The sequence below is a fragment of the Pavona decussata genome, unplaced genomic scaffold, assembly GCF_977016875.1.
Source record: "Pavona decussata unplaced genomic scaffold, jaPavDecu1.1 SCAFFOLD_84, whole genome shotgun sequence".
Lineage (NCBI taxonomy): Eukaryota > Metazoa > Cnidaria > Anthozoa > Scleractinia > Agariciidae > Pavona > Pavona decussata.
The window spans coordinates 3,720,001-3,732,646 of NW_028145502.1; the positions used below are offsets into that span (position 1 = coordinate 3,720,001).

A 12,646-nucleotide genomic window follows, 5' to 3' on the forward strand; every position below is an offset into this window, starting at 1 on the left:
TGTTAAAAAAATACATAAATGGCCACAGAGTTTGGTTTGACGGCATTAAATGGTAAGTTATTTAATATTTTCAACCTCATATTCAAAGGCGAAAAATGAAAATAGAATCCTTTGTTTTCGAAAACTACCAAACACTAAAATTATTATAATAAAAACAATGAAACATCTAATATTTTTCAGCATGGTTTCAACCACAAGACAAATTTCACAGAAAAATTGAAGAAATGACACTGTAGGAACTAAACAGGTGTCTTCAAAGGTTTCATTTGTCTGCAAGAAAGCGAGATGGACCTTTCTACAATAAGAAATCGCTTACCGCGTGGGTAGATTTTAAAATTGCATACCATTTGTTTGTATATTGTCAGAAATAAAATAACTGTTTGGTCCACCAGTTATTCTGCTCGTGTGGTATATACTAAAACAATTATTCACAATCACTCACCATGCTGCTCCAACCACAGACAGAGAAATTGCAAGTCCTATCCCAAGGGATGCCCACATAAATGGAGAGGTTTTGTCCAAGAACCTTCCAAAAAAAAAGAAAACAGTTAAAACAAAACACCTACTATGGATAACAAAATGAAAAAGCAGTTACAACTATGGAAAACAGATGAAAAAACAATTAAAAAAAAACAACAGAACTATAGATGAATTGAGAATTGCTACATGTTTATAACACTTTGAGAAATTCGTGGTTGTTTCCTAAGACAAACTTCAAGGAACCCACAAGGTGAAGGCCAAGAAGTAAGGAGTCCAACCTGTGAAATGTAAGGGGCTGCCGCAAAAAACATTTAGATGTTAAGAACATGGGCGCCCCAGGCTGCCAAGCTCCTATTTGGCAACAGCCAAGTCAAGTCAAGTCAGTATTATTTATTTAATTCAGACGAATACTACAAAGATGATTATTTTTTAAAGCTATGCTCACATACATTAGTATAAAGGATACAGTACATACAGTAAAGAGAAAGAATAAAAAATACTTTTCATTTCATTGTTACTAAAAATAGATTTAAAGGAAAAAAATGAAGGAGGAAAAACTTTTTGAATACATGTGTGAAGTTTGGGACACCCAAATAGCTAAAAGAACTAATCGAGTAGGTGCCCCAAAGTAAATAACATGAGCAAAAGGAATATGTTGATTTATCTTGTTGATATGATTACTGTAATCTAGGTTTTATTGCCAAAATATCTGGATAGCAGCAGGTAAGTATGTATGTATGTAAGTTGCAGTGTATAAGTTTAAGAAAAACAACAACAGTTTTGATTTTCAAAGACATGTTTTGACAGCTCTTCTAGGGGTATAGAATGGTCAATCCGAGACTTTGCGAGACTGCGAGACCCTTGTTTAACATTACGAGACCGAGACCCAAACGTTAATATCGAATCCGAGCCCGAGACTAAAAAATCCTCTTAGCAGATCAAAGTGTTGAAAATGTTTCGAGTTTATAGTACGTTGGAGATAGCAAGGGGTGACAGGTCTGCACGACTTCTAACAATGGAAACATTTTTGATGTGTAACCTCTTTATATTTTTGCTCTGACAAGCATGTCATTTAGAGATTTTCCTTTTTTAAAGGAAATTAGTGGTGGCTTTTTGAAGATTTCTCGTAGGAAAGGCTGGTTTTATATTAAGTGCCATTTTCCCATTAAAACTTGTTTGAGGTTGGGCACGTTGTATATCGTGTTTACCAGTGTCCCACAGAGAAAAACTGAATATTGTCAATGTAACGTTTCCAAACTGTAGGTTTTACGACGCTGTAGCAAGCAATGTGAGTTTGCAAGCAAGACCGCCGTTTCAAATCTTACCATTCTTGTCAGTTGCTATTTGAAGATTCATTATGGGGAAAGGTAGAGTGTTATACTTAATTCTGTCCCGCCAGATAGTATAGCAGTTTTAGGGTTTTATATGTAGCCACTAATGCAGTATGGTAGGATCGAAAATGGTGCATTCTGATCGGTCCTTTCGAGATTGTGAGACCCAAATTACAAAAAATCCGGGACTTCGAGACAGTTCAACGTGTAGCGAGCCCGAGATTCCGAGACTCTCGTTTAGAATCCCGAGATTTCGAGACTGGGCGGATATTTTCCGAGACACATGATTTTCAATAGGACCATTCTATACCCCTTCTTCTGTCTTCATTTTTGAATCACAGCAAAAATTTTCAATATTCAGGTAGCAATTTTTTGTTCAGTTTAAATGATGGTAAAGGATCAAAAATAATTCTTTCATGATATTTCAATAAATTCAATTACCTTTTTGTTCAACATTTTTATCTGATTAGATACCCCGGTCAAAGACTAAATATAAATATAATAATAAATAAAATAAACGTTGACAATGTTTACTGAAGTGGGCTGGGACAGACTGAAAAATACCCTGCTTTAAGGGCAAAAACAAAAAGAAATTCCACTTTACATTACGATAAAATCTATAAAGTTTATATATCGGGGAAATGACAAATGTACAACAGTTTTATGCATAATTAATAAGCATTTTATAGAACAATACAAAAATTACAATTGCAATACTTAATTTCTTTTTTCCCCGATACTGAGTACTGAAAATATTGCGCTTATAAAGAAATCACAACATCAACAAGTAAAATAAATGAAAACTTACCATCCTATATCAAATCTTGTACCAAGACCAGAAAGATTGTAATACAGCCCTGTGCAAAATTTCAAAATGTTCAAGATGAAAACTCCGCCGCCATATTGAATACGAAGGATGCTTTGTAGCTAGACAATTAACATCAACTTACCGACACAAATTAGAAGAAACAGGCTCAAAGAATAAACTACAGAGTAGTAGCCTAGATTGTTGCTCGCCACGTACGCCATAACTGCTTTTAAAAGCGTCTAAAAAACAACTGCACAGAAATTAATTCCACTTTCTCATCTCGCTTTCTCATGTGACAAGAAGGCAGATGCTTGACTTGGTAGCCTGGCCTGTGGGTTTGAGCCCAGTACCACGCGTTGTTTTTCCCTTCTTTCTTCCATTTTTCCTTTCGTTTCGTTTCGTTTCTTTCCTTTCTTTCTTTCTTACTTACTTTCTTTCTTTTTTTGTCACTAGTTTATGCTCTAAGCAAATCGTCGTTTTTATATTTCAAATTTGTTCATTACCTGATAGTGTCCTTTGCGTACACGAAGAAATAGGAGAAATAGCTCACTTAGCGATAAAATACACAACTACACAAACGGAAATGGAAAATACAGTAACAGTTTTTAAAACAACTGACAAGCTAACGATGTTGTCCTTCATCTCTCTTCTCCGCAAAAGCCTCTTTCGCGGGGACAAATTAGTTACACAGCCCTCCTCGATTTGCTCTGCTATATGCGGGCTGTGTATTTCTGTAAAAGATATAACTATATTAAATAAAGTTGTTGTTGTTGTTGTTGTTGTTGTTGTTGTTGTTGTTGTTGTTGTTGTTGTTATTGTTAGAGAGAGTAAAATAACGAGGAGCGCGGGGGACCATTTCCATTTTTCTTCCCATTTCCGACTTTTTGCTCCTTGTTTTTTATTTATTTATTTGTTTATTTATTTATTTATTTATTTATTTATTTATTTATTTATTTATTTATTTATTTATTTATTTATTATAATTCACAAAGGCTTCCCATTACTGTGAATGTGCATGTGAAAGATTAAAAATACAAGAAAAAACGGTGCTGTCATGTTACAAAAAGTAATAAGTAAATAAACAACAAAATATTATGAAAAAGAGAGGTCTTTCATCGTTTCTTTGGCTTTGCCAGGGACCCATGGACGGATATATCACCGAGGAAAAAAAGCCAGAATTAGAGATGACCAGACATGAAAGATAATTTCTAGCAATTTTTTTAAGCCGTAACACATTCATATAATGCAACATTTTCTATCAGCGATCGCGATGATTTGTAAGTCATCATGACCACAATCTTCCATGGCGATAGTTGCGTCTTCAATTTCTTCAGAGGAACTCCACGGTTTATTTCGGTGGATATATGTCTTTTCGGATGGCCATAATTGCTTCAGGAATTCTGTAGTTTTCTTGAATGAAACTTTATTTACCCTCCGATCTGATTGAGCTGTTTAGGCCTCTAGCAAAATACATGCTAATGTGCAGAGAAAGAAACATATAATATGTACATATGTAATTCTCTTGTCTAAATAATTTGATATTAATCATTGACCTAAGCTCGTCTGAGAGAGAGTTCCAAGCTTTGGAAGCAGTATACAATTTATTTACTCTTCAGCAACATGTCTGCACAAAATTTCGTAAAACAAGGAAAAACTAGTTCCTTTCGTTTTCGAAGGGGCAATGATAAGTCGTTAAAAATGCGAAAAAGGGTCCGGCTAGTATTTTCGTAAAGCAACAACAGTCAGCAGCTAACAGCTAGTTTATTCGAGGAATAACTAGTTTTCGCTTCCTGAAACTTGCTGCAACTCAAACGTTCAGCTAAAGCATCCGAAGAAATTAATCTGTATTAGCTTACACAGATATGTCTCAAAATGATCTGCAAATGCAAGAGACAACATTTTAATAATTTTGCTTAAATGTCCTCGGCGGGTGCCCCTGTTTTCTTGGGAAACACTCATGAGACTGAGGTTCTACCTTACAATGGGAGTACTTTGGGACGCAGTGAAAGACTCCTCCTACTATTGGACCCTTATCACTCGGCGGCCATGTTGAGTCTCGAGGGAATAAAAAGCTTTGGTTTTGCACGGCAAGCCTCGGCCAGACGCAAATTCAGTGCGAGGCTTATCGTGCAAAACAAAGCTTTTTACTCCCTCGAGACTCAACATGGCCGCCGGGAGATAAAGCTCTATGAGAGTAGTTTGGGACTACTCCGTTTCGGGATTATAAATACACTTACTGGTCAATTTTTAAAAGAAGGCAGAAACTGCTATGCGTATTCTTCAGTTGCTGAACACTTTTTTTTTTTCAAAAAGAACGCAAATGAACGGTCTATTTCCAAGTCTGAAATTTCATAAAAGCTTCCGCGCAATTCTACTTATTTCAAGAACGTATTTCATTCATTGTGCTGTCGGATGCAGAATGAAGAAACAGTCTGATACTAGTTTGGCTGAAAGAGAAAACTATGCAAAACACGAGCCGTAATTCTCCCAAACCTTCCTGGATGTTGTCTTGATTGTCAGGAAACCGGGCAACCTCGTTCCCAGGGTCTCTCATCTCCCCACCCCAGATGGTGTGGGGAGATGAAAAATGAGTGGGGAGTGGGGGTGGGGAGATGAATGACCCAGGGAACGAGGTTGGAAACTGGGAAGTAAAGCGCAGGATACCAAAACAATCGTTTTTTTTTTTCTCCCTCTCTCTCTTCTCTTTTTTGTTTTTACTGTCGGCATAACTTTTATAATTAGATTCAAATACTGCGTTTATTTTTTTCTGTACCACGCTCCCCCACCCCCGCCCCCCTCCGCGTGTTCTCGTTCATTCTTTGACTGTTCTTTCATCTCCCTACTATTGCTATTTATTTAAAACACAATACAGTGTTTCTGTGAAGGGACTATCGGCCGATAGTTCCCCCGTGGAAATTTGATGTTCTCATGTGCAATGAAAGGGGAAGTATCACACGAATTTGATGTCATTTCAAAACCCAAAAATGCTTTTCTGTCAACAGAAACATAAAATCATTGTCTAGTTTTGTTATAAATTATCACCCAAGTGCAATAAAACTGTCGATTAGTGCCTCTGGCCAGAGACAGAGTAGGTCGGAATGGATTGAAACTAGAAAAATGTTAGGCTAACGTTTTTCAAGTTCTCGCATTTTTGTTTCCAAAATGCGCTAGAATAGATCACGAGTTGTTCTTTCCAAGAATCGAGTTGATCTATTTCCTCTCGTTGTTCTAAAAGTGTTTTGTAGCTATGTGAAGGTCCTATATCTAACCATTTTTAACCAAAAAGGTCAATAACAGACTTCCCCTTTAATATTATCTCGAGAACCGAAGCTTTGAGGGTTTTTTATGCTATAGCTAGTTTTAAGAGCATTAGATTTCCAAGGGGCAACTACCAGACCGATAGTCCCGAGTCAGAAACACTATTGTTTTTATTGTTCACCGCTCAATTTTATTCCACCTGAGAAAAGTCACTGCGAGTGGTCTATTGGTGAGCTGGAAATTCGAAATGCCATTTCCGAGTTGCTTTGAAACTCGTCACGAAAGCGAGGCTACATGTAAAGCTCTCCATGTGAAAATTAGTTTTTCCATATGAATAAAAAAAACTAATTTTCATATAATAAAAACTATGCAGGAAGCCACTCTTTCATAATCATTTAAAGCAACTCGCGGAAATGGTCTTTTGACCTTTAAGAGAGGGCACTTAACCTAATGCGCCGATCAAATCGAAACTTCAACATCCCCCCCCCGGGCAAACCCCGGGCATTTGACTATTTTCTGTGCCCGGGAGTGGGGAATTTGACGGGTAAGGCCTTCCCGGAGGTGGGGAATTTGACCTTGCCTGGGTGGGGTGGGGAAAATTGAACCGGAAGTGTCAGGTTTCAAATCGCTTTTTTGGGAGGTCGCAGAAGTCGCTAACAGCTATAAACACGTGTTTGGACGATATGGTTTAGAAAAGGAAGAGATACAGCATTACAATGAAAGCTTACCAAAAAAAGGTCTTCAAAAGTGAGAGTGCTTAAATATTAATTATTTTCATAGATTGTATGTAAACGATGTAGATTTTTTATACAAGGATTCAAGCTGCGGCTTTGTCCCGCAGTGAGTAGTGAAAGAAATAAACACTGTCGAATGAAAAACCGCTTTGGCTTTTAAAAATTGCAGAATATCCTGCCACTCGAACAACATTCTACGTAGCCGGCTAACTAATTAAATAAATATGTATTTCTATGCATTTGTGTCTGCAGAGGTTTTTAAAATAGCCATAAAACAGCAGTGAACAGTTGAAGAAAAAAAATATTCTCGAATGAAAAACCGCTGCTTTGGCTTATTAAATAGCTGCAGAATACCCTGCCACTCGAACAGTCTACGTAGCCGGCTAACTCATTTTAAATATGTTATTATGTTTCTCGTTATAACAACCTTTGCCATGTTTCGGAGTTAGAACAGTTTACACTTGCTGATTGACATTGTCCGACTTAATAAATTCAATTTCCAATCATGAGTTTCAATGTTAAAGTTGTGGTTTTTGTAGTAACTCATGACAGGAGCCGACAACGATTGTTCTTTAGGACGGGCATTTGACAGACAAATCCTACGATAAGGTAGGGCATTTGAACTCCATTTGGGCCCTAGGGGGCGGGAATTTGAACGATCCAATCTTCAAAAGTTCAAATGCCCGGGGTTTGCCCGGGGGGGGGATGTTGAAGTTTCGAGTTGATCGGCGCATAAACGCCATTTTTCCCGCCACTTGACATGGCTTTAATGGAAATATCGCGTTCACGTTTCAAGCAAACCAAAAAACTCTTTGCTCATCCCGTGAATCTATGTTATGGAGTGTTTTGTGAATTTTTGGGTGATTTGGGGGTATATTTGGGAGGAGATAGTTTTTCTAGAAGGATTGGTATAATTAAGAGAAATCAGAAATATTGACGATTTGGTGAACTTTAAAAATTAGAATTTGTAGTGAATAATTAATAGACGGATACCCAGTTAGTCCACTAGTAACCTGGGGTGCTCTTGCGTGGTTATCAACTGTCTGTTGGTGTTCCAAAAATCATTTTCTTTCTTCTATCCCTTCTTAAAGCCTCTTCAAATTTCATTCCAATTTAGGTTAAGTCCCCCCTTAAGGCGAAAGGATGAAATGAAAAACACGAATAAACAACGTAGGGGGTAAAATACAATGACAACAGCCTGTTTGTTAATGAGTTGGAAGAATGAATGAGAGCTTTTTTACCCGCAATTTGTCGACAATCTTTAGGATCTATCGACTTATATACGTTGGTTCGAGGATTCGTCCTTCGCCAATCCTCAGTCTATATTAACCTTGAGTACACCTTCTCCAGGGACACAAAGAATACACTTTTCTTTGTCTCTACAAACTAAGCAGAAAAGTTATTTACCTAAGTTTGCCAAGACATGTGGTGGAAGGCACGAGTATGTGCGCGTGTAAAAAAATGAAAGAGGCGAGTATGCGCGCGTGTGAAAAGATCGTTACAGGAATGAAATGGAAACAAAGTCAAACGGCAAACCCTCTTGCGCTATTTTTTATTCACTTGTAATAAACAAAATTTTTATGTTAACTTGTTCTTGTTTTAATGTATGATATTTGAGAACATTTAAATGTTATTTCCAAAGTTCAGTTCGCTATGTTTTTATTCAGGATCTCAGAACGGCCGGTGACGAGAGCATCCTGACTAAATATCATTATCATCATCATCGTCATTATTATTATTATTATTATTATTATTATTATTATTATTATTATTATCATCATCATCATCATCATCATCATCATCATCATCATCATCATCATCATCATCATCATCATCATCATCATTATTATTATTATTATTATTATTATTATTATCATTGTTATTATTATCATCATTATTATCATCATTATCATCATAATTGTCATCATCATCCCCATCATTATTATTATCATCATCATCATCGTCATCATCATTATTATTTTTGTGGGGGGATATGAATGCGTTGCTCTGTTCACTGAGAAACAAAACTTAAAGTTTGTATCCCTTCTTCAAGTTAGTCTATCCAATCCAAGTAAATCAAAAAGTTCACTACATTCTCTCTCAATAATACTCGTTCGTTCAATTGGCGCTTCCTTCCTCCATTTCTCCACGTTAGCCGTAGCATTTCGAACGGAAGAAAACTGATTTTTGGATTCTTCTTCCAGCAACTCTTTACTCGGATTCGTAGCTTGTACAATCCACGGAATCAAACTCTCTGGCATTTCAAACCCAGCAAATTTATAAATCTCCTGAGCTGTTTTCACCGGTGACAAAGCGACGTCTTTATAACGCACCATCTTGTAATGTTGTTTTAAGCTCCCTTCGAGGCTTGCCGCGTACTTCACGTTCTGCGTGACCCCCTCGCACGTCCCACGCGCTTGAAGAAAGAATCTTGGGGCCTCGTAATCATTTATCCATTCCAATTTAATCCGAGAATTTAAACTTCCTCGCGGATCACGAACGACGTGCAAAAGCTTAATTTCGGTGTCAGGATTATCGTAAATTATCTGCGGGAAAATGTTAGAGAGCTTTCGTTCCGGGACCCGCACAATCGCTACTTTGGTGACGCTGTGTTTAAAATGCCGCGAACAACCTTCTTCAACAACTTTGGGAATCGTCGCAGGATCTGGACAAGACAATGTGTCTTCGTTACTCTTGTTGCAGATTGGAGGAGACAGAAAAGGGTTTTTGAACAGCCCAGGAGCCCATTTTTTCGAGGTACTTGCAAGAAATTTTAAACCAACTGGATTATTCAAGAAATGGCAGCTCACTAACGCGCTTACAACATTTGTGACATCTTTAATAGGATTTCTACCGGATTCCGTCCGCAGCCAACTTCTTGTAACCCACAGTGGTTCATACACGGAAAATATATTTGGATCTTCGCTGAACAGGCGCGTCAGAAATGTTGTGCCCGAGCGGTCATCTCCGAAAATCACCAAGCTTCGTCTTTTCTCGGTATGTGTCGTCGGGTGAAGATCGAGATTTGATTCGGGTTTGGGAATTGTTGATTGTGACCATCCCCCATCGGAAGATGGTTTTGCGGCATCTACGGTGGACCGTCGGATATCTTCGGAGAGAGTTCGAGAACGATCGCCAGAGCAAATCGAGCACGAACACGATTGTTTATCTATGTTGTTTCCTTGTTCTTCGTGGACGCGAGACTGGTGGACTAAATGCTGACTCTTTAGGATCAGGAATGTAGTGAAGGCTCCGATTATAAATAGAACAGCCAGGAAGAATCGGAATAGGAAACGTAACCGAATCATAGTGGATTCACTCGCTTCAGTTAAACCTGAAATGTGTAACAAACATTACAGACTCATTACATAAAAATTTCGTTGGTGAGAAACTTCACAACAGCCAGATCAAGACTAGTTTAGACAATGAGAGCGTCCAACTTAATGGTCGCACTTTATCTTCCAAATTGGCACACTTAATATCCAAGAAATCGACAAATGAGTGCTTTTCATTCGTTTAATTTATTCTTGTTTTCCCGTTGCCATGTTCCCACTAATAGCGAAGCTCCACTGCTCACTCCGTTTCCTGATACTTTCTGCGCCGTAAAATTTCAACTAAAGCATCCGAACAGGTCATTCTCTATAAGCGTACGCAAACTATGCCTTTGAAAGACCACCAAATTATCTGGGGACACATGACACGACATTTCAAGTGTTTTAAAACAAATTAAAGTCGTTCTGGCTTTTGACTCTCGGTCAGTGAATTGACTGAGCTATACAAACGACTCACTAGCGAACGCCGGAAAGAAACGTAGAAACGAAAGCGGTTGTGGACTTTCCTACGCTGTTTGTTTTCACAATTACTCAACAAAGAAATTCCAAATGCATGGAAAAATTTTTTTCCGGTTGCAGTTATGTTGTTCAGTCGATTAAGGTTTATCACAAAATCGGATACTTCCTTACCTCCGTTAGAAAATTTCCCCTTAAACACTTTTCACTTGCAACGCGTTTTGTCGAACAGTTGTTGATCACGAAGCATTCAGCGTATAAAATACACGTTGTATTGTGATTGAAAATGGCGCTTGCAAAAGACCTTAATTTAAGAACTGACTTAATTCCATGGGAACGTCTACCAACTTGCAAACCTCCATTTTAATTAAGAATCAACCATTTAACCCAGCAGCAGGCAAACAAGAGTTGAAATTGCTTTAAAAGTTCTCTTTGAACAATTAATGATATTTTAATTCATAAAGTGCATTTAAAAAAGAAGTATTTTTAGACAATTATTTCACAAGCGCACGTTGGATACAAGATGATAGATACTCAACGAGACGTGCAGCGCGCAGGGCCGAGTTGCCATCATCTCGTATCCAACAAGAGCGAGTGGAACTAATTAAAACAGTAAAACTAATTAAAAAAAACACTCACACACACAACCATGAAAAGTCGGTAAGTCTTGCTGATTTAGTTATATTTTCTTCCCCACCCGACGAGTAATCTTGCCATATTTGTAGGGACATGGTATAGTTAACAATTATTCCACGAGCGCGCGTTGGATATGAGATGATAGATAGCATCTCATATCCAACAAGCGCGAGTGGAATAATTGTTTTATTAAAAACAATTAAGAACTATTGCTAGATCTTACTGATTTCGCTTTTCAAGAACAACCAGAAGACGATTTAATGTTCGCTATTTCTCGGGCATGGTGTAATAGCTCATATAACATGGCCTCTAAGCCAATTAAAATTCGTTAGCTGGAAGTGCTTTATACAATGATCCAGTTCTTTAACAATTAAGAATATAATAGCTGGAAGACGCTGGCAAAGTGAGTGTCGGTCACGCCTGGGTTCGCAAGGCGCCTTCACTAAAACGTCTTAAAGTTAAAGCTATTTGTTCGTTTGAAGTACGCATTTACCAGACAGCTAAATGAAACTTAGATTTGATTTGACTTACTTTTTTACATGTAACATTCCTTAGCAACACAACTTGTCTTTTTCACACTTGTTTACATAAGCACAAACTTAGGCGCAAGTATAAGCATTAGAAAAATCATCTGTCTGATTAGAAAAGCACAATGCTTATGCTTGTGTTCATGCCACGGTCTGGAGTTTAGGCTTGTAGTTCACAAGCTGGGCTGCCGTTGGTTTTAGATGCCCACACAAAAAGGAACTTAATGATGAATTCAAAAACTAGGACCGCAATCATCGTTAAAGACTTCTAGCAAGGTTTTATTGGACTCGTTTCCCACATAACCGTGCAATGACAAGGGCCCAGATGCTAGTTACAAAGTGATAGCACCCACCACCACCCCCCTCCCCTTCCCAAAAAAAACAACTACGTACGGGGAGGGCGCTAGGGCATATTTTACAATGCACAGAACACAGTAGCACTGCGCGCGCGTAATTTATCTTGTTAGCACGAACCTAAACGACGAAGGCGACGGCAGCGCAAACGTCACTATTAAAATTAATTCATGTTGCAGAAAGTAGACGCTGTTTCTTCTTTTTGCAACATGAAATTTTGTTGTGTCAATCACAACAGACGCAAACATCGCAATGAACCAATCAGAGCTCGAAGCAAATACATGTAACCGGCGCCAAGCGCGGGAAATCGCGTGCGAGAAAGTCGCGCTTGGTTTTGGTTTTGCTTCTCATTGGTTGAGAAATTGGCGCAAGCAGTTTTGCCAACCAATCACAGAGCGTAGTATTAAAAGCAGAACCAAAACAAATGTTTCAAGTTTAACAGTGCTTTGTCATGCCAGTATATGTACAATAAGAATGAAATTACAAAATATATAAAAAGCGCATGACCGGAGAATAATTGGGGGAAACTAAATTCTCATACAAAGAATATTCTCCAAGATTAAACATTCTATAAAAATTGAAAAAAAAATTTAAATGCGGCCCAAAACTAGCTTAATTAAATTACCTACTAAAATTGATACTAAACATTATGAAGTAAAATTTACAAACGGCCCAAAGCTAGCCTAACGAGTTACACCTGATTTAAAATTGACACAAATGATCTAAAAGA

At 37.9% G+C, this 12,646-nt stretch overlaps 2 protein-coding genes across 2 annotated transcripts in view; both read right to left on the reverse strand.

The window, feature by feature from the left end:
* The window catches only part of LOC146475518 (V-type proton ATPase 21 kDa proteolipid subunit c''-like), a 9,856-nt gene extending 6,928 nt beyond the window's left edge, over positions 1-2,928 (reverse strand). Inside the window, exons 1-3 of the mRNA XM_085115918.1 lie at positions 2,762-2,928; positions 2,620-2,668; positions 443-526 (exon numbers count right to left, since the gene is read on the reverse strand). Coding sequence (XP_084972044.1) covers positions 443-526; positions 2,620-2,668; positions 2,762-2,840 — 212 coding nt within the window. The 5' untranslated portion in view covers positions 2,841-2,928. The remainder of the gene's footprint in view (positions 1-442; positions 527-2,619; positions 2,669-2,761) is intronic.
* A 5,236-nt stretch (positions 2,929-8,164) lies between these two features.
* On the reverse strand, positions 8,165-10,690 carry LOC146475519 (carbohydrate sulfotransferase 3-like). The gene is made up of 2 exons (XM_085115573.1): positions 10,574-10,690; positions 8,165-9,945 (listed from the first exon to the last, which is right to left on the reverse strand). Exon 2 carries the CDS (start codon positions 9,917-9,919, stop codon positions 8,660-8,662), a length of 1,260 nt encoding a protein of 419 aa, XP_084971699.1. The 5' UTR covers positions 9,920-9,945; positions 10,574-10,690; the 3' UTR covers positions 8,165-8,659.
* Between the last annotated feature and the right edge of the window lie 1,956 nt (positions 10,691-12,646).

What these genes read in the sequence shown, in the direction of transcription:
- LOC146475519 (XM_085115573.1), bottom strand. Translation starts at nt 9,919, where the DNA reads ATGATTCGGTTACGTTTCCTATTCCGATTCTTCCTGGCTGTTCTATTT.